General features: G+C 38.9%; 1 protein-coding gene across 1 annotated transcript in view; it reads left to right on the plus strand.

The window, feature by feature from the left end:
- Nucleotides 1–22,466, plus strand: part of DDX10 (DEAD-box helicase 10) — a 305,207-nt gene that overhangs the window by 266,524 nt on the left and 16,217 nt on the right. Inside the window, exon 17 of the mRNA XM_062196969.1 lies at nucleotides 14,076–14,212. Within this exon, the coding sequence (XP_062052953.1) occupies nucleotides 14,076–14,212 (137 nt within the window). The remainder of the gene's footprint in view (nucleotides 1–14,075; nucleotides 14,213–22,466) is intronic.

The raw sequence follows: 22,466 nt of genomic DNA on the forward strand, positions 1-22,466 counted from the left end.
TCCTATTATTTATACCAACCTGATTAGTTTTCCCTGTATTATCTTAGTTTATTGTTACATAATAGTAGAAGCTGAGACTACTATTGTCCCCATTTTTGAAGGTCATAATGATAAAATAATCTTGCTAAAGGCCAACTAAATGGACGGTGGTAGAGCTGGGAGTCAAACCCAGAGTGACTAACTCTGAAGCCCTAGTTCTTAAACACTGTTGGACACTGTCTACCTTAAAAGATCTTATGGCTTAGTGAGGGAGACAACATTGTAAACCGTAGAAGTATTGTGATAAATACCATGGGAGAGTTTAACACTGAGAGCTGTACAGGAGGAATTCAGGTTCAGGAAAAGTTTAACTTTCTCTGTTATGGTCTGTTATTGGTCTGGAAAAAAAGAATGAGATAATCAATAGATATTGGGACACTAGGCCGAGTTTGGTGACATATTCACAAGTCATAAGATGGTTTCTGTATAAGGATATTGGGTGCAAAAAGATCTGTCAGTTCTTGCTAGCCATTTCCAGGGCACTGACTCTACTATATAAAGATTTTTAAATTCTGGTCAGTTAGTGGAGATCTGTAATAGATAACTTTAGCAGAGTCCTAAGAGAAGAGCCAGAAGATAACGTGTAGATCAGGACAAATAGCAAGTAGTGTAAGTGAACACAGTTCACGTCCTGTAGTTGCTTTTCAGGGTTGTAGGTTCTGACATTTCTTAAGTCAGACTTAATGTTAGGAATTCTCCATTAACATGCCTATTTCGTTTAAAGTGCTAGTGCTGATTTCAACCCAGGTGTGAATTGAGTATGATCCTCACTATTTCAGCAAGTATCTATGTGTAGCTACATAAAAGATACAGATTATGTGAAGGTCAAACTCTTAACACTTTTAGATAACATAATGAAGTTTTAAATATTATAGTGGATTGTTCTTATATAGTAATTGGGATTACAAGAATTCAAGTTCAGATTAGTTTAGATTTTAGAAACATACCTGTGAAAAGAATAAAAATAACTTCATAGTAATTGAAGAAACTTTCATATGATGATCACCATATGAACAAACTAATATGAATTTTTCCCCATGTCTCATTATGGCATTTAAAATAGAATTTGCTGTCTGTACCTGTGGATTCCATATCCGCAGATTCAACCAACTGTAGATCAAATATATTAAGAAAAAAAAATTGCATCTATACTAAACATGTGCAGCTTTTATTTCTTGTTATTCCCTAAATAGTGCAGGTTGTATTAGGTATTACAGGTATTTCTGAGATCATTTAGAATATACAGGAGGATGTGCTTAGGGTATGTACATATACTGTGTCATTTTGTGTAAGTAATTTGGATGTACACAAATTTTGGTTCTCCACAGGGGTCCTAGAATGAGTGCCCCCATGGATATTGAGAGACCATCTTACTATTTTCATCCAAGACTATAAACTCTAATAGAAAATTCATCATAGCAAATTAGTGAGGAATGAGTAAGGATTTTCCATCCATGAGCAAAAGTTTTTCAGGTTCTGAATTCTTATCAAATACTCAGCAAAATACTATCTGTTCCACTCATTTGAGGATTTGATAGTGTTCAGCTTCCCTTTCCTTGTCTGTTTGCTGAAGAAATTTTACATAATCCACTAAAATTTCAAACTCTGCAAATATAGGATGCTAACTTGCTCAATTTTGCATACCCCATTATGATCTCAATGCACTATGCACTCTGGAAATGATTGACTCAAGCTGAAGGGAGTTTAGATCTCTCTGCATTTTATGAATTCATGTAAAGATCAAGAATTTGATCAAATGTAAATGCAAAGGTATAGAAATAACTATATTCTTTGTATATGTGTAAACCCTTAGTATATATAGATTCTGACAAAATGTTTTCTAATATGATTGCCAGAAGGAATTTTTTTTTTTAAGATTCGTTTATTTGAAAGGCAGAGAAGTGGAGAGAGAGAGAGGAAGTCTTCCATTAGTTCATTCCCCAAATGGCCACAATAGCCAGAGCTGCGCTGATCTGAAGCCAGGGGTCAGGAGCTTCTTCCAGGTCTCCCATGTGGGTGCAGGAGCCCAAGAACTTGGGCCATCTTCTACTGCTTTTTCAGGCCGTAACAGAGAGCTGGATAGAAAATGGAGCTGCCAGGACTCAAACCAGCACCCATATGGGATGCTGGCACTGCAGGCGGGGCTTTACCCACTGTGCCACAGCCCTGGCCACCCAGAGGGAATTTTTAAACATAATTTGTTGTTTTTTACTTTAAGGCATTATTACACACTCATTTTTCTTTTCTTACTGATCATTTTTTCTATTAATATGCTTATTACATATTTTGCAACCATTACAACCTGTACAGGACAGGTGGTAGGTGGTTGATAATTACCAATAAAAATTGTATGGTCAGATCTAAATAGATCTAAATAGGACAGGTTTTGAACTTAGTGGTTGATAATTACCAATAAAAATTGAATAGTCAGATCTAAATAGGTCAGGTTTTGAACTTAGCTGTTGCCAATAACAATGGGTGTTTACATACTCATTTAATAATAAATAGTATTTGGATTTAGAAATCAAACGTGTTACTGTTTACATATTATTTTATCAAAGTGACTAACCATCTAGATTATAGTGATTATAATGCATTATAACATTTATGTTATCACTAATAGGATTCCATTCTAATATATGCATACTAAATACCAGTTTATCAAATACCTGTTAGTGTCCACATATTGATTTTTAGTGACTACGGCAGTGAGCAGTAACAGGGTATGACCTCTATCTTCATAGAAATTTCTGCCTAGTGGGCAACACAGATAGTATACAAATAAGGAACTCATCCTAGGTTTAATACTGTGCATCTAGCGTGCATATTTGAGGTGTACACCTTGTACTGTAGAACCTGGTCTTTGTCCCAAATTCCTGGCACAGAACTCCTTGAAAGCCCTTGGAGCTTCCTGGATGACAGAGTGTCTTTTGTTACTCATACAAGCTCTCATTTCAGCACATGTGGATTTAGTTGCTAATGCAGTATTTCAGAATAGATTCCCTAGATAGTTTCAGAATAGAGACAGATCACCAGAAAGACCACAGAATTTGTTTGAAAAGCTGTCTATCCACTTTCTGTCTATTTAAAAGGCAGAGTGACACACAGAGGGAGAAATCTTCCATCCAGTAGTTTGCTCCCCAAATGCGTTCAACAAGAAGGGCTGGACAAGGCCAGGCTGAAGCCAGGAGCCTGGAACTCCATACAGGTCTTCCACACCAAGGACAGAGACTCAAGCACTTGGGCCATTATCTGCTGCCTTTCCAGGTACATTACCAGGGATTGAAGCAGAGCAACCAGGACTCTGATACAGGATGCTGACATTGCAAGCAGCGACTTGACCTTCTGTGCCACACCAGCCCCAGATCACAAGATTTGATGGCAGAAAATTTTAGTCCTTCCTTGACAGGTTGAGGGGGCAGCTAGAGATTGGATTATAAAAATCCTAAACAATAAGTTTCAGAGATCTGTGTTGGTGGACAAACTTCTGTGTTGAAAAGGTGGCTTACCCAAATGCCAGAGAGGGCATGGGAAGCCCCATGCCCCACCCCATACCTGTCCTATACCTCTGTTCCATTTGGCTGTTTCTGTGTTGTATCCCTTATAATAAATTGATAGTCATGAGTAAAACACTTTTCTGAGTGGTGTGGAATAGTCTTAGAGAGTTATGAAATGAAAGGAGAAGTTTGTGGGAGCTCTTGAAATTGTAGTCTGCTAGGTAGAAGTACTGATAACTTGGGGACCCCATTTGCAGCCTGTGGTATCTGAAATGGCAGCAGTTTTGTAAGGCTGAGCCCTTGACTTGTGTGGGATCTGTAGTATATGTGGTTAGTATCACAACTGAATTAAATTTTTGGGCACTGATTTAGTGTGGGAAAATTAATGTAGAAAATACCACATATTTGTTGTTTGAAAGCATTACACCAGTCTGTAAGGCCCCAGAAGAATATTCCAGTAGAGAAGTAGCATGTGTGAAGGCACTGAAGTGGAAAGAGGATTGACTTGTACCAGGACCCGAAAGAAAATAAGTTGTAAGCAGTTGAATAGACATCATCACATTTGGAATTTATAAATGTAAAATTGTAATTACAGAGAGTGGAGTGGTCAGAATGTTTACAGGGATCCACTAGGCAACTGATGCAGTACTCCTAGCAAGAGCAAATAGAGGAAGACAAGATTAATAAGAGTGGAGATGGATACAAACAATGGAACATCAGAAGCACCCCCTTTGTTTAATGAAGCTTATAAAATACACTTAAATTGAAAAATATTGCATAAACAGCAAATCCCAAGTTTTAATGGTGAAATTTTTAATTTAGGGTGATTCATAAGAAAAATGTAACTTACAGCCAGGTTTATATGACCTTGGTTAAGGAATTTAAATGATCTGAATCATAGTTGCTTAATTTTGCACTTGATCTTAGCCAAAAGACCGAGAAGCGATAGTTGCTTAATTTTGAAAATGGGAACAGTAAGTCTTTTTTGTTCTATTTTGTAGGGCTTGAAGATCAAGTAATATAATGTATGTCAGAGCACTTCGTAAATTTTTTTGTACCAGAATGCCACTTCCTATCCATGTTTCTTTCCATCATCAAAACCAAAAGCTAGCTGGGTAATACTTCTTTTTTGGATATTTTTGCCTGTCCTACTTATAAATGAGTCTTCCAAATAACTATTTTAGGAAAAGTCCATTCCTATTTTAGGTGAATTTTTTTTCCCTCAGAGATTCTGAAACTATGTTTCAGGAACAGCCACTTCATAGAGGTGACCCTGATCTCTTTGTGTGGATGAACTACTTTAAAAAAAAAAAAAAAAAAATTCTTAGAGCCTTAAGAGAGGAGTGTGGGCATGTATGATGGTAGGAATTTTTTTGAGTTTTGAGCATGGTGGGAGGTTACAGAGGGGCAGGTGACTAGTCTGTGAGGCAAGTAGTGATTCCAGCTTTCACCCCTGAGATACCTGAAGAGAAAGAGTTATATTGATAGGTAGGGCTCATATTCAATCTGCAACATGTAAGGAGATGTGTAAGTTGAAGACTGCTTTCTGTGAAATGGTAAGCATGTAGCAGGACCATCGATTTGGTTCACTGTTGATTGGTGCACCCCAGAAATGTTCATGCCTAAATCCTCTACTAAAGTGCCAGATTTTGCATACACAGGAGAGACCTTGAAGAACATGCACTAAAAAAAAAAAAAAAAAAAAACAGTGGTAGGAAGCTAAAAGAACAAAACCGAGATGCATACCATAGATTAGGATTTTCAGGTTTAATTCAGGCAAGGTAACTGCCTATGAGAAGACAAATTAAGTATCTTCAGAAAACATGACTGAATATAGTTTTTGCGTAGTATTTGTGATATCTAGTTATCTACAAACTTACTTGTGCAATTAAACAGAACAGTGTGATATATAGCCAAGAAAAAGGCAGTCCATAGAAACTGGCTTTTAGCCCATGTTATAATTTAGCAAAGAGTTCAAAGGATGTACTCTTAAGATGTTTAAAGAATTAAAGAAAAATTTTATATTAATAAACACCTTAGCAGAGCAATAAAAAGTTTTTTTTTTTCAGAAAGCAAACAAACAAATCCGAAAGTCCTAGAACTGACAAATACAGTTGCCAAATGAAAAAAAATTCTTTTTTTTTAAACTTTTATTTAATGAATATAAATTTCCAATGTACAGCTTATGGATTACAGTGGCTTCCCCCCCCCCCACATAACTTCCCTCCCACCTGCAACCCTCCCCTCTCCCGCTCTCTCTCCTCTTCTATTCACATCAAGATTCATTTTCAATTCTCTTTATATACAGAAGATCAGTTTAGTATATATTAAGTAAAGATTTCAACAGTTTGCACCTACACAGAAACACAAAGTCAAAAATACTGTTTGAGTACTAGTTATAGCATTAAATCACAATGCACAGCACATTAAGGACAGAGACCCTACATGAGGAGTAAGTGCACAGTGACTCCTGTTGTTGACTTAACAAATTGACACTCTTGTTTATGGCATCAGTAATCACCCTAGGCTCTTGTCATGAGTTGCCAAGGCTATGGAAGCCTTTTGAGTTCACCGACTCTGATCATATTTATTTATTTATTTTTAACTTTTATTTAATGAATATAAATTTCCAGTGTACAGCTTATGGATTACAATGGCTTCCCCCTCCCATAACTTCCCTCCCACCCGCAACCCTCCCCTCTCTTGCTCCCTCTCCCCTTCCATTTGCATCAAGATTCATTTTCAATTCTCTTTATATATAGAAGATCAATTTAGTATAAAGATTTCAACAGTTTGCACCCACATAGAAACACAAAGTGAAACATACTGTTTGAGTACTAGTTAAGCATTAAATCAAAATGTATAGCACATTAAGGACAGAGATCCCACATGAGGAGCAAGTGCACAGTGGCTCCTGTTGTTGACCCAACAAATTAACACTCTAGTTTATGGCGCCAGTAACCACCCTAGGCTGTCGTCATGAGTTGCCAAGGCTATGGAAGCCTTCCAATTTTGCCGACTCTGATCATATTTAGACAAGGTCATAAAAGACAGAGTGAGGATAGTAACCAATGATCCTAAGAGTGGCATTTACCAGGTTTGAACAATTATACAGCATTAAGTGGGGAAGAGGACCATCAGTACACACAGGTTGGGAGTAGCGCCATTAGTGGTAGAGTAGAGGTTATGATTACAAAGGAATGAGGCCCAAGTGCGCTAGACAGGGTCTAGAACAAAGGATAGAGTCATTATTAGAGGAGCTAAGAAAGGTGCTAAGCTACAATTAAGTTTTCTGATTGAGAGGCAAATAGAACCTGACAGAAGGGGCTTGATAATAATCTGTGGGGCTTTAGGCCTTGTAAGTTAAGAGGCCCAGACCTATCTATCTCTTCACATGGGGTATATCCTAAGGGAGGTGTGAATCTCCTAGGGGAAGGCACTCTGTTGACTTTCATTACTTGGCTGGCCTGGGAGGAGAGCTGGCCAGGTAAAGGCAGGGGGCATCTCTAACAAGAAATTTACAGTTCTGCCTGTAATGTTGCTGACCCTACTTGACCATCCCCTCAGCTGCAGTGGTCACTTTGGAAGTTGGGCTGAGTGAAGGGCTTTTCGGCTTCGAGCCAATAAGATCTGTGGCTCTGACCTGGGCATCCTTCGACTCCAGGGCAGGTCCATTTCCAGTGATCCAACTCTTGGCAGAGCTGTCGGGGCTCTTCACAAGCTGACTTCTGCTGAAGCCCAGGCTTACCGCATTGAAAGCCACTGCAGTGGACTGGCCTGTTGGGTCTCCTTGAGGGCAGATCACTGTACAGATCAGCCATTAATAGGCCTGCCACCCATTGCTTCTGATGCCTAGCTTTCTTTTCCTCCTGGTTTGTGTTAAAGCAAACCAGAGGATGCAAGTCAAGGGAGTGCCCGTGTCCCATCTCTAATCTTCGGTGGCCTGAACTACAAGTCTATAGTCACAGGCATGTTCTGTAGTAGTTTTTCTAAGGTAGACAATGCCCATGAGGAAAATTATATTCTCACTTAAAAACTTTCTTTCCTTTTGGTCTGAAAGGGAGGTTTTTTCTACTTACTGTATACTTCGCTGATGGCGAAGTGAATCTAGCTATGAGATTATTATTTTAAAAGTTCTTATTTTGGCTATGCTATTACAGAAAAATGTTAGCCATCTCTTTTATAAGGTCTAAAGATTAAATTGTGCGTCCTACAGATTCCTTCATAATAGAATTAGTTTCCTACCTTGAAGAGAATAGAGAAATGAAAGAAGAAGTTGGGCTTAGAATAGAGAAAGGAGGGAGCAAGTCCTAGATTGCTTGCTGACAATAGCAGTATCACATGAATACTTAGCAAACCGTTTCAACCATTAGGTAACAACTTAAGAAAACATTTACCAGAAGGTCCAATGCCTTCTATAAATTTTAAGAATAAAAAAATTCTTAAATGGGCTCAAAAATGGTTTGGAAATGTCAGGAGAACATAACAGCCAACTTTAAGATATAGTAGAAGTTGGCCTGCCCGCCCCACCAAAAAAAAAAAAAAAAAGAAAAAATGTTGCAGAAAAATAAACCAGAACATAAGAGACCTGTGAAGCATTCTAATATCCATGTATTTTTTTTTTTTAAAAAAAGATTTATCTATTTATTTGAAAGTCAGAGTGGCACAGAGAAGAGAGAGAGTTCTTTCATCCGCTGGTTCACTCCTCAGTTGGCCACAACAGCTGGAGCTGTGCCGATCCAAAGCCAAGAGCCAGGAACTTCTTCCAGGTCTCCCATGTGGCTGCAGGGGCCCAAGGGCTTGGGACATCTTCTACTGCTTTCCCAGGCCATAGCAGAGAGGTGGATTGGAAGTGGAGCAGCCGGGACTCGAACCAGCACCCATTTGGATGCTGGTACTGCAAGTGGCAGCCTTACCTGCTGTGCCATAACACTGGCCCCTCCATGTACTTTTAATCCTAGGAGAGGTGAGGAAGAAACATGAAAATATTCCCATATGTAGTCAGTAACATTGATTTATAGATCCAAAAAACTATGGTGCCTAGGAAGGCTGAACACACAGAAAACCATTCCTAGACACATTAGAGTCAAACTGTTAACATAAATAGAATTTTTTGAAAGCAGCCAGAGGAAAGTGATATTTGTTGCTTACCTTTGGAGGAAAACAATTCAAAGTATTTGCCGCAGAAGATAACATTTGAGCTTTTAACAACAACAAATAATTTTATAAAATGTGTAACCACTAGCAGCTTCCCAGTACTTAAAAGGGCTTTAAAATGAATTTTACAATGAGGTTAATAAGTGCAGTTTTAAAAAATATTGTATAATATACAAATGTGTCAAAATTTAAACATCCACATAAGGAGATTCTGTATAATCCAGTGAATCAGTATTTTCTGAGTTAGCAGTGCATGATGTTACAAAGTCATTCACTGGTGAAAGAACAATTCAAAGTGCCATGTAGGCAATTGGATTAGTCTCTCCTCCCCTCTCCTCTCCTCTCCTCTACTCTGTTATCCCCTCCCCCCTCCCCTCTCCACTCCTCTCTTTTCTTCTCAGTTTTTGTTTTTATCTCAATCAAAAGGCAAAGAAACAGACATATACAGAGAGAGAGCTTCAACTTGCTAGTTCACTCCCCAGATGTGCTCAATAGCAATAGCTAAGCCAGACTGAAGCCAGGGACCAAGAAATCAGTTCAGATCTTCAACATGGGGAGCAGGAACCCAAGTACTTGAGCCATCACCTGTTGCCTCCTAGTGTGTACATAAGCAGGAAACTGGATTACAAATGCTGGGACTTGGGCCAGCGCCATGGCTCACTTGGTTAATTCTCCGCCTGTGGTGCTGGCATCCCATATGGGTGCCGGGTTCTAGTCCCGGTTGCTTCTCTTCCAGTCCTGCTCTCCGCTGTGGCCGGGAGGGCAGTGGAGGATGGCCCAAGTGCTTGGGCCCTGCACCTGCATGGGAGACCAGGAGGAAGCACTTGGCTCCTGGCTTCAGATCGGCGCAACGCGCTGGCCATAGCAGCCATTTGGTGGGGGTGAACCAACAGAAGGAAGACCTTTCTCTCTGTCTCTCTCTATGACTGTCTAACTCTGCCTGTCAAAATACAAAAAATAAATAAATAAACAAAACAAAACAAATGCTGGGACTTGAACCCAGGCGTTCTGATTGAATGCAGAGGTCTCCAGTGATAGCTTAACTGCTGTGCCACATGCCTATAGCTCTATATTTCTTATAAATTTAATTAACACATTTATGGGGTACAGTGTGTTAACAAAAGACATGTGCACTGTGTAATGATAAGGTTGAGGTAATTAGCATATCATTATTGTTTCTTTGTGTTGAAAACATTCAAAATCCTTTCTTCTAGCTATTTTGAAATAAACAGTGAATTACTGCTAATGATAGGTACCCTACCTTACTATAGACCACTAGAACTTACTGCTTCTGTGTTTGTGCTCAAGAACCAACCTCTGTATATTCCTCCCCATCTTCCTAGAAGCTGGAAACCACTAATCTAGTCTCTACTTCTGTGAGGTCAACTTAACTAGTTCCCACATATGAGTGAGAACATGTGGTATTTGTCTTCCTGTGCCTGCCTTATTTATATTAACGTGACTATAGGCTCATGCAGATAGCTACAAATAAGATTTCATTTTTTATAGCTTAACATTCCATTGCATATATGTTATACCTCATTTTTTTCTTCACACTTATGCTGCCATTGACATAGGAGTTGAGATAACTCTTCAATGCACTGCTATTATTTTCTTTTTTAGAAAAAGGTTTATTTTTACTTGAGGGTGGGGGGGTCTTCTATCCATTGGTTCACTTTACAAATGGCCGCAATAGCCAAAGCTGAGCTTAGCCAGGAGCTTCATGCATGTCTCCCAAGTGGGTGCCCCAAGTCCATTCTATGATGCTTTCCCAGCTGCATCAGCAGGGAACTAGATCGGAAGTGGAACAACCAGGACCTGAATTGGTAGCCATCTGAGATGCTGGCATCACACTCAGTGACTTAACCCCCACTTGCCATAACTTTTTGAGCTAACATCATGTGTTTTCTTGTGTCAATGGATTTTAATATAAGAAAATACGAAAATGTCATTAGTAGTCTGAGAAGCCACATTGCAGCTACTCCTTAAAAAACCAGTTGATCATCAAGGTTTTTATGGTATCAAAACTAGATAAGTTTTTGTAAGGGCTATAAAAGTGACTCCTCACTTTCCCAACTACCTATCTGTATTGGTCTGATTTTCTTGTATTTGAACGAGAACAGTACCTTGTAAACAGATTGAATATAGAAGTGGATTCCAAAATTTAACTGTTTTCTTTCAAGCCAGGCATTAAAAAGGCTTGGAAAAATATGAAATAATGCTCTTTAATTTTGAAAATTACAGCTATTTTTTCATAAAAATATGCTTTTTGTTAATTTGTAGTGAGTTTATTAAATGAGTAAGTAAATATTTTTAAATCCATGGTTTTAATTTGTAATACAGTGAATGTTAGTAGATATCCTCCATGTTAACAAAAGCTCTTTCGAATCCAAGTCTGATACCCTAAAGTTTGAAAACTGTTTTGAGTCTGCTCTGCCTTCGCCTTCACACAAACATTCCTCTAAGAGCAGTAGACTGGAATATTTGAAAATATCTTATAACCCAGGAGATTAGTGTTCTTAAGTATATGTTGATTTTTGATTTTTGTTGTTATGTTTGATTATTTTCAAGTATATATCAGTTGTGCTACTTATTGCTTCTAATGGCAGTTCTACCTCCCACCCCACCCTACCCTACCCACCCTGGCCTTGCCCTTCTGATACTTGTTTTGGGAGGTTTCATTTTCCTCAGGGGACTTTATCAGGTAAGCAATAAGGGACCTTTGCAGTGGTGACTAATCCTTACTTTCTTTACTTCTTGCTCCTTTTGTTGTGTTCCAAGGTTATCAAGGGAGAGCTGTTCAGAAAGTGTTAGAGGATTTTATGGTTATCTGCGTAATTGATTGCTATGCTATTCTGAGTTGTTACTCAGTTTCTGGGAAAGAGCATTAATCATTTGAGATCAAAGAATTGTTGAAGTTTGTGTCCCTTGGTGAGAAGAATTATAAAGTTGGCAAATGAGAAACACTTAGCCAGGAATTTTTATTTTAGCTGTACTTAAAATTTTCCTTTTCTAATTTATTGTTCTAGTTAATACTATTGGTTGAACTCTGTAATTAACACACGTTTATTCTTAGGTGTTGAAATTTAACTGAAAAGTGATCCCTGTTAAATATAAGAGTGGAAATAAGAGAGGGAGGAGATGTACAATTTGGGACATGCTCAATCGGACCTGCCCCAAATGGTGGAGTTAGAAACGTGCCAGGGGATTCCAATACAAACCCATCAAAGTGGCATGTACCAATGCCATCTCACTAGTCCAAGTGATCAATTTCAGTTCACAGTTGATCACACTGATAGATCTAAGAGTCATAGGGATCACACAAACAAGACTAGTGTCTGCGAATACTAACTGATAGAATCAAAAAGGGAGAGAATGATCCAACATAGGAAGTGGGAGACACGGCAGACTCATAGAATGGCAGATGTTCTAAATAGCACTCTGGCCTCAGAATCAGCCCTTAAGGCATTTGGATCTGGCTGAAGAGCCCATGAGAGTATTTTTAGGCATGGAAAGACAAGACACTCTGGCCAAAAAAAAAAAAAAGCCTAAATGAAAGATCTCTGCGAGTGAGATCCCAGTGGAGAGAACAGGGCCATCAAAGAAGGAGGTACCTTTCTCTGAAGGGAGGAGAGAACTTCCACTTTGTGTAAGACTTTGTCTAAATAAGATCAAAGTCAGCGAACTCAAGAGGCTTCCATAGCCTTGGCAACTCATGACTAGAGCCTAGGGAGATTTCTGACGCCATAAACAAGAGTGTCAAATTGTTAAGTCAACAACTGGAGTCACTGTGTACTTACTCCTAATATGGGATCTCTGTCCTTAATGTGTTGTCCAATGTGAAGTAATGCTATAACTAGTACTGAAACAGTATTTTACACTTTATATTCTGTGTGGGTGCAAACTGATGAAACTGATGAAATCTGTACTTAATATATACTAGGTCGATCTTCTGTATATAAAGATAGTTGAGGATGAGTCTTGATGTAGATGGAGTGGGAGGGGAAGCGGGAGATGGGAGGGGTGCGGGTGGCGGTGAGATTGTGGGGGGGTGGGAAGCCATTGTGGTACATAAACTGTACTTTGGAAAATTATATTTACTAAATAAAAGTTTAAAAAAATTTTTTATTAAAATTTTTTGTAGATATTTATGGGCTATGCTGTGACATTTCAGTACACGAATACAGTGTATACTGACCAAAACATGGCAATCAACATTTCCCTTTCTTTGACTTGACTTTATGATTGGAGACTTGGAGCTTCTTTCTGTTTATAAATATCTACTAGGTTATTGTGAACAGTTGTCTTCCACTATGGGTGTAATACTGGGAACATATTCCTTTGATCTAATAATGGGTACCCATTATCCCAACTCCTATCATTCCCTACTCCTCCCAGCCTCTAGTTATCACCATTAAGTGTGCAGATATAGTCATTACCATTCATTGTTTCAGTAGAGTTTTTTTTTTTTTTAAGCTTCCACATATGAGGGAGAACATATGATATTTGTCTTTCTGTGTCTGGTATATCTCACTTAACATGTTGTCTTCTAGTTACATCCATTTTGCTGCAAATGACAGGATTTCATTCTTTTTTATGGTTGAATAATTTTCTGTTAAATAATTGTGGCAGTGCTTGTTTCTTTAGATGCTAAGTAGCAAAACTGGTATGGAAGAAATTTGTTAAGTAATGTTCATAATGTGAATGTGTAGTGCAATTCATACTCTGTTCTTAGAGAAAAATAAATTAATCACCAAACAACAACAATAAAACTCACCTTCTTGTATGATGCTGGATAGATCCCACCTTTGTCCATGCATTACTGCTTTTCTCATTTGTGGTGTTCATGCTTTTCCCCCCATGTTCTTTGTAGCTGTGTATTTGGTTTGAATTTAGAAGACTCTTCAACTATAAATAAGCTTGTGTGTTGTAATTTTTTTTAAAACACAGACTATTGTAAAATCAGACACATGTTATCACATTCTTTCTTCTGATCTTGTATATCTTCACATAATATTTTTGGTAGTTCAGGAGGACTAAAACTTAGTGTATATATATATGTGTGTGTGTGTGTGTGTGTACATATACATTTGATTATTAAGGTAAGTTATATAGACATAATAAAACTGACCATTTTTCTTATTTTTAGGTTTAAGAGACTTAATAGTGATTTAGTTTAGAATCATATTTAATTTTGGAATGATAAGAATTTTTTTCTCTTTGCAGGTAGTTGTGATTCTGAAACTTATATAGAATCCTTCACCAGAGGAAGGGTTTGAATTTGAGAATGTCAATTGGAGAGATGTCTATGGGTCTAGAAATAAAACCTGATTGTTCATCAATTGACTTCTTCAGCCACAGTTTCCCTTGTATTTTTCTTAGGCCAAAGATGAAGAGGAAGCCTTTCTGGATTGGAGTGATGATGATGATGATGGATTTGATCCGAGTACACTTCCAGATCCAGATAAGTACAGAAGCTCTGAAGAATCAGAGAGTGACTATATGGAGGATAAAATTAGGTATGTTTTTGGTGTTAAGTATATACTCACATTGGTTTGCTTCCAAAAGATGTCATTAGAGATATTACTATGATAGCTCAGTTAATAACCTGAAAAAATTCTGCTGTTTTCTACTCATCTTGCCTGTAGATCCTTAAAATATCTCACCTTTTTCCAGTTATTTTACAAGCTTTTTTGTGATTTCTTTAATATCTATTAGTGATTTATAAGTGTGATACATGAATTGTTTGCTTTGCTTTTTCCTTGTCTATCTCTCAGTCCTTCAGGCTTACCTGCTTCATGTGAAAACAGAGGCAGGATCTTATTTGATTCACTGCTACACTTTCATATTCTTTTATTTACAACTAACTAACATAAAATAATGGGAAACTTCTGTATAAACAGCCTATGACAGATTCTTTCAGTTTAAAATATATTCATTTGCTATCTTCTGTTTATTTGCCATTGTACCAAAAACAAATGACATGTAATGAATAATAGTATGACTTTTTTGGTGTTTGTTTTCAGAGTATTGAATATTAGATTATGTTCTGTTGATTTAATAGTTGAGAATGTTAAACTTCATGGATATTCTAAAACAGCAAGTCAAATCTTTAAGCACGACAGAGGTATTAATGGCAAGTGAGGTTACTATGATTGAAGGGAAGATAAAGCTTGATGGAGCCACGAAAGTGGTAGCACAGGGAGTTTGGAAATTGAAACTTTTAAACAAGAATGGCATTATGAAAAAAATCTCAGGAAGAATATCCTCTTGGGTGAAAATGCTGTAGGGCGACATTCAGAGTGACCCTTCATGTGCTCATTTAAACATAGAACTGTATTGTAAAGAGGAGGACTCACTTACCCAAAATTGTATTTTCTCGGATGATATCAGAAACTTGAGGCATTTGCTATCTAGGTGCTGAACATATTAGCTTCATAGAATTTGTAGACTTTAGTCTAGATAGTGGACATACAATGGTACTTCAAAATGTTAGTGGAAAATGAATTAAAAATGTTTACTTTGGTGCAAAAAATTTTGAAATCTATTCATTTTTTTTGTTTGTTTTTTAAAGATTTATTTATTTGAAAGAATAACACAGAGAGAGGAGAGGCAGAGAGAGAGAGGTTTTCCATCCTCTGGTTCACTCCTTAGTTGGCTGCAGTGGCCAGAGCTGCACCGATCCGAAGCCAGGAGCTTCTTCTGGGTCTCCCACATGGGTACAGGGGCCCAACCACTTGGGCCATCTTTTGCTTTCCCAGGCCATAGCAGAGAGCTGGATCAGAAGTGGAGCAGCTGGGACTTGAACCATGCCCATATGGGATGCTGGCACTTCAGGCGGCAATGTTGTACCTGAGCGAGTATGAACAAAGGAGCTCCACACATTGATAAAATTTGATGGTCCTTCATTTGCCAGCGGTGGAGAGTGGGCTCATGCCCTAAAGAACTCTTGACCCTGAAGCCTAAAGCAACAGGGTTTATAAAGGCAAAAACCACAAAATCGGGAGGGGAATTCATGGTTGCTAGGAACAGGGGGGAATACATGGTTACCGGGGTCAAGCCGACCTAAAACCTATGCGAAACTAGTATTAATTATAATCTTGACAATACCAGTTACAATCTTATAATCCTGACATTAATCCAGGTATTGGTTTTAATTATATGTAGGACATAGACAAATTATATTTTTATCATTAACCCAGGTGCAACCTTTTTACTTTTAAGCTTGAACAATTATGCTAGGGGTTTTCTATGCTCTGCCAAGTGTGATGTAGTGGACTGCTTTGTTCTACTGTTTTAGATCATAGTCTCAGACCAGAGTCTCACGGTGCGGGGGTGGGGGTGGGGGGGTGGGGTGCTTTCCCAGAATGGAGTCTTAAGTGCTCCAAAATGGAGTCCCTACTGTCAAGGTGCTACTTCAGCAACCTTATCTACTACGCCATAGTGCTGGCCTCCATATTTTTTTCTATAGTGCACATTTCCGTACACTTTTTTTTTTCTTTTTTGACAGGCAGAGTGGATAGTGAGAGAGAGAGACAGAGAGAAAGGTCTTCCTTTTTGCCGTTGGTTCACCCTCCAATGGCTGCTGCAACTGGCGCATCGCGCTGATCCGAAGCCAGGAGCCAGGTGCTTCTCTTGGTCTCCCATGTGGGTGCAGGGCCCAAGGACTTGGGCCATCCTCCACTGCCTTCCCGGGCCATAGCAGAGAGCTGGCCTGGAAGAGGGGCAGCCGGGATAGAATCTGGCGCCCCAACCGGGACTAGAACCCGGTGTGCTGGCACCGCAAGGTGGAGGATTAGCCTGTTGAGCCACAGTGCCGGCCTACATTTCTGTACACTTTTCTGTACCCTCATGCCATGGACTTTTAAAATTTTTGGCACCTAAACTTTTTAATTCTGTCTTCTGTGATTCTTCGAAGTACCGTCTCATGAGCTTTACTACCACAAGAGGTATCACAGGTGAAAATAATTTGATTAAGTCCTAGAAAAATTTGTAGATGTTTGTGACAAAGGGTTAAATAGCTTAGATTATTTTTTTAAATATTTATTTATTTATTTGAAAGAGTTACACAGAGATAGGAGAGGCAGAGAAGAGAGAAAGAGGTCTTCCATCCGATGGTTAACTCCCCAATTGGCCGCAACAGCCGGAGCTGCGCCGATCCGCAGCCAGGAGCCAGAAGCTTCTTCTGGGTCTCCCACGTGGGTGCAGGGACCCAAAGACTTGGGCCATCTTCCACTGCATTCCCAGGCCATAGCAGAGAGTTGGATCGTAAGTGGAGCAGCCGGGTCTTGAACTGACGCCCATATGGGATGCCAGTACTTCAGGCCAGGGCGTTAATCCACTGCCCCACAGCGCCAGCCCCATTTCTGTTGTTTTAAAATTGACCTCTGATAGTAAATATGCGCACTGTGTGTCTCAGCAAATTCACTGCATATGTCTGAGACCTAGATGAACTATCAGTATGTTCAAGTTTGCAAACACTGTTATATAAATGTCCTTCTATTAGGGTTGTTTATGGAAACTGTATTTTGACATGCATGAGTTAATGTGTAACTTTCAATCACTAACTCCAAATTTTTCTTTGTAATTTGAGTCTCTGGAGAAATGCAAGTTGGTTCTTGAAGTATGTTCTGCAGCTGTATTTTGCTTATCTGTCTAACATATCTTTAAAAGACAGAACCAACCTTTGAAAGCCGTTGGCAAGATGTCAGCACTCTTTCTGCATCTGTTTATGTGGATTTTTTCTAACATTTTTTGTGATAGTTTGAGTCATCCTTCATCTGCGTGCCACAGACATTTCGTTTTATTCTGTCATTTCTTACTGTCACAGTGACACTTCCCTGATATCACCTAGTTAGTGTAACTTGTTCCCTAATAGCTTCATGTGTTTAGTGCTCTAAGCCTGTAAATATTTTGTAGCTAGAAATTTTGTCTGTACAAGATGTTTATGTTTTGCTTGTTTTTCCCATGCACAACTCTATCCTCTATTTCCACCCTCAGTATTAATGTCTTGGGCACAGAGATAGCCCTGAAATATTTGAATTGATGAACAGGATTTACAGGATGAAAAAATGAAATATAATTGTAAGAGGCTGGTAGCTTAAATAATGCAAAAGATAATGAATATAACAGTGGTTGGAAAGATGCAAGGAATTAAGATGAAATAGTGTAATAGTGATGCAAAAGTAGGTAAAGACTACCTTGAGAATGCCAAAGCATTGTAACTCACAGACATGGGTTTATATGGAACATATTTGAACATTCTGTGAAAATTGAAATGATTTTAATTTCAGCATAACTATTAACTTTGCATTAGTGGGGAATGAAATTGGTCAACTTGTGTTAAGCTGAAGAAAAATTCTTTCGTTGAAGAGACTCAATAAGAGCTTTATTGCTAATGTAAGTATTTTATTCCTTCAGTGTATTTAAGGCTTCCTGGAGGAATTTGTTTACTTATTTATTTTTTTGGTCTATGAATACAGATTATCTAGTCTATTGCCCTCTTAGAGATAAAGAAACTAAGGCTTTAATTTGTGATCACAATAAAAGCTAGGGACAGATCTCTATAATTTGCATAAATTAAACTCATTCCCTAGCTTTCCTACCCCAGTCAGGTCACAGAAACACTCTGGCATTAAGGGAGGTAGCTCAGGAAAGCTATTGAAGACAAATTTAATATTTGATTGAAGATGTGAATCCATGGACTAGCCATAGTACAGATTTGGCTAGACCAGGGTTCCCCACCCTCCATGTTGTTGATATTCTGACATATTCTGATAGTTACTTGTTGGGGATAGGAGTTACCATTGGTTATTTAGCATTATCTCTGACATCTACTAGTAGCAAATGCCCCCCTTACCCAGTTGGAACAATTGAAAATATCATCAGACATTGCCAGATAGCCATTAGGGAACAAAATTGCCCATGGCTGAGCACCACTGGACTAGATTGCAGATGGCAGGTACATACTACTGGTACTTAATTTCCTCTGTCCCTCATATAGGATGGGCTTTGTGTATATGCTTTTCCCAAGCCCAGGCAGTCCTCTCAACAGAGCTTTTATCAGTCATTTAGAACTGGTACAGAAGATAAAACCTATTCCCTATTCTTGGCCTAGAAGACATGATTTAGAGTAAGTTACAAGTACTAGTCCACATGTATAATATCTATTTATGTTCTGATTTCTGTTTTTCTCCCATTTCCTTACTTTCTTAAAATTACTTCAATGGCAGTGAATCAAGATCCATGTAAGCGAAAACCAAAATTGTTTCTGAGAAGCAGATTGTATGTAGTAGAATTTGACAATAATAATTGATGCTGGTACTGTTATTATAATAACAGCACCAGGATAGTTTTTCCTGTTCCATTTTGGCTGCATCATCTTTCATCAACATTGGCTATATGGTAGGATTCCAGGACGTCAGTTGTAGAGGGTCCTTCCTGTTTCCTGGCTTTATTTGCTGCACTGTTTCTAGCGCCTGCTCAGTAATTGCAGCAACAGCTCATACTAGAGCCTCTTGCTTATCCTCACTCTCCCTGTAATTTTTTCTCTGGATATGAACTTAGTCTTTTCAGAGGTGAGTTCACTTTTAGGGAAGTAGATATGCCAATTAGAAAATAGCTATTCATTCCAAACTCACTAGCATCAGTTAGTTTATATGAAAGTTTCCTCTGGGTGATTCTTCTTCCTTCGCCTTGCTGACACCTATAAATATTCAGCATGAGCAATACTTTTCTCTCCACATGGAAAGACATTTTGTCAGTGGGAAGCAGACAATAGAAAGCCAGATCCAGTAGAGAATGACTGAATCTGGGGTCAGCAGTTCTTCCTCAGGGAGGTCTGACGGGGCTTTAAAAAGTTTGTATTTCTGTCCTACTTCTCAGCTCACTGCACAGCTTTGAGAGAGTAACCCCCACCTCCGCCCTCTATAGAAGGATCACACTGAAATTCCGAAGAGATGATGATATGCAGGATTCAGCTCCTGTTTTCTGTTGTTTAAATTTTTTACTTAGAAGGCATAGAGACACACAACCACAGAGAGACAGATGAAGAGAGATCTCCCATTGGGTCAGTCATTCCCAAACGCCTGCACCAGCAGGGCCCCTGGCCAGGCTGAATCTGGGAGCATAGAACTTAATCCAGGTCTCCTGTATGTGTGGCATGGACAACTTAAGTTGTCACCTGCTGTCTGCCAGGATGAGCATTAGCTGGAACCTGGAGTTGGGAGCTGAGCCAGGACTTGAATGCAGGCATTTCGATATGAGGCGCATATGTCCCAAGTGATGTCTTAACCATTGTGTCAGATACCTTTCTGAAGATTCAGATCCTTTAAGTTAGCATGACAAAATGAGAATTCTTGCTTGTTATATCCCAGTGACAATGAAAATTGTGTTATCTTTAGTTTCTTTTAAGGAGCTTGAGAAATGCTGCCATCGATCTTCGTTTATCCTCAGAAATAGAGCTGAGAGGTGGGAAGGTGGTTAATCTACCCATAGTATAGAAAAAGTCGAGATCAGTTGCCTGAGGCTCTAAGCTTTGGTGTGCCATTATTGTTGACAGTAAGTGCAGAAAGGAGGGCTTTCTGTGATGTTCTTTGGTTTCCTTTCCTCCCCTTCATGTCTCTTACAATTGAATCTAGCTGTGTTTTACTCCAGCCTTCACATTCTGTTCCTCCTTTGGGACTGTGGAATTAACACAGGTGGCATAGATGATACTAAATATTTTATTGCTGATAAAATAGCGACATAAACTTTAAAATTTTTGAAAATAAAAGAGAGAGAGACAGAGAATGTTCTCCATCAGCTGGTTCACTCCTCAAATACCTGCATTAGGCAAGAAACTGAGTCTCAGAGCTGGGAACTCAACCCAGTACTCCCATGTGGTTGGGAGGAGCCAGCTACTTTGAGCCATCACTGCTGCCTCCCAGGGTCTTCAATGGCAGAAAACTGGAATCAGGAGCCAGAGTCAGGAATTGATCCCATGTACCCAGTAAGGTGTGTAAATGGCTCAAATGCTGGGCCAGACACCTGTCCTCCTCCCCTCAACCAGAGGTAGAGTAATTTGGTGTGAAACCTGTCTTTTTTGTTTCAGTGAACTTTGACATTATACAGTTCATTACTCTGCAGGAAGCTACAAAATCAGCTGTTATTGTATCCAGTAAGTTTTGTGCTTTTCAGGGGAAAAAAAGATCTCAAATATTGTAATTAACTTTGGGTTCATAAATGATTTTTCATTTCAAGCAGCCCATATAATGTTGTTATGTTGTGTCACAATAAAGATGTTTTTGAAAGCTTCTGTGTGTGGTGCCAGGAGCTCTGGAACACAAGCCTCCTGCACTAACTAAATCACATTGTATTTATCTAAGAATTAAAAATACCCACTTAATCTGTCTCTGGCTTATTGTCCTATTTCTTCTATCCATTCTCTCAACTAAGAGTGTTTCAGAGCTTTTCACATACCAAGCATAGTGAGTACAGTTACAGAGGATGGTAAAATGTTAAATAAAGCAAGCACTCATGCTGTCTTCACAGAGCTCTTTGTTCAGTGGAGGTTACAGATGGCTGAGCGTGCAATTACAGAGTGAGGGATTGTTGCTGTGATTTGAGTAGGGAAGGCAGTAGGGAAGGCATGGTTAGAGAACCAACGTGGAGAGCACATTACCTGGCCTGGTAGACCAGGAAGTGAACAGAGTGACATCTAAGCCAAATCTGAAGTATATTAAATCTTACCGAGCTCAGGAAAGGGTAATTTATCCTTCTGAAGAGTATGTGGTCTTTAGGTGAGACAGGAATTTTTTAACCATAATCCAATTAAAGTCATCTTTAAATAAAATTATTTCTTTTAGCTATGTCACAATCTGAGAGATTTGGCTTGGAGCATTAAATACAAAATTCTTGTATATATGGTAGCAATCATCATATTTGGTTTTGCCATCTTCATGTGAATTGCTATTAATGTGAAAATTTGTAAATTATTGAAGGCAATGAAAAAAACCTAAATGTTCCAGATATTCATTATTCAGTCAAGTTTAGTATTTATAATATTAAACTTTTTCAAGTAAAAGAGAAAAAGGTAGTCATTAAACTCTTACTGTATTAAATTAATCTTCAAAGACTAGTCTTTAAGACTGATTTCTTTGTAAAGAATTGTATGGTGTGAAACTTGGTAGATTATTCTAGGCAGTTAATGCTAATTATATCTATAATTTGTACTAAGTCTTGTCATAATTCAGACATGATAACTTCTGTATGTGTTGATACTTGTCCAGATTAGACTGTTCAATATCTAATATGATTGATTACCTGTTATATCATCTCATATTAAGTGGGAAGACTACCTTAATCTCAGTGGTTTCCTACTATTGTTGAGTTCTGTGACATCTCTCTCTCTCTCTTTTTTAATTTAGTTATTTGAGAGGTAGAGTTACAGTCAGTGAGAGGGAGAGACAGAGAGAAAGATCTTCCATCCACTGATTGACTCCCCAAATGGCTGCGATGGCTGGAGCTGCGCCGATCCAAAGCCAGGAGCCGGAGCTTTTTCTAGGTCTCCCACGCGGATGCAGAGGCCCAAGCTCCTAGGCCATTTTCTGCTGCTTTCCCAGGCCATAGCCAAGAGCTGGATTAGAAGATGAGTATCTAGGACTAGAACCGGCACCCATATGGGGTGCTGGTACCACAGGTGGAGGATTAACCTACTGCACCACAGCACTGGCCCCTATGGCATCTCCTTAGAAGTTTTGCCCAGCAACAAATATTCCAAGACTTTACAGTCAG

This window comes from Lepus europaeus, chromosome 7 (genome assembly GCF_033115175.1).
Source record: "Lepus europaeus isolate LE1 chromosome 7, mLepTim1.pri, whole genome shotgun sequence".
Classification (NCBI taxonomy): Eukaryota; Metazoa; Chordata; class Mammalia; order Lagomorpha; family Leporidae; genus Lepus; species Lepus europaeus.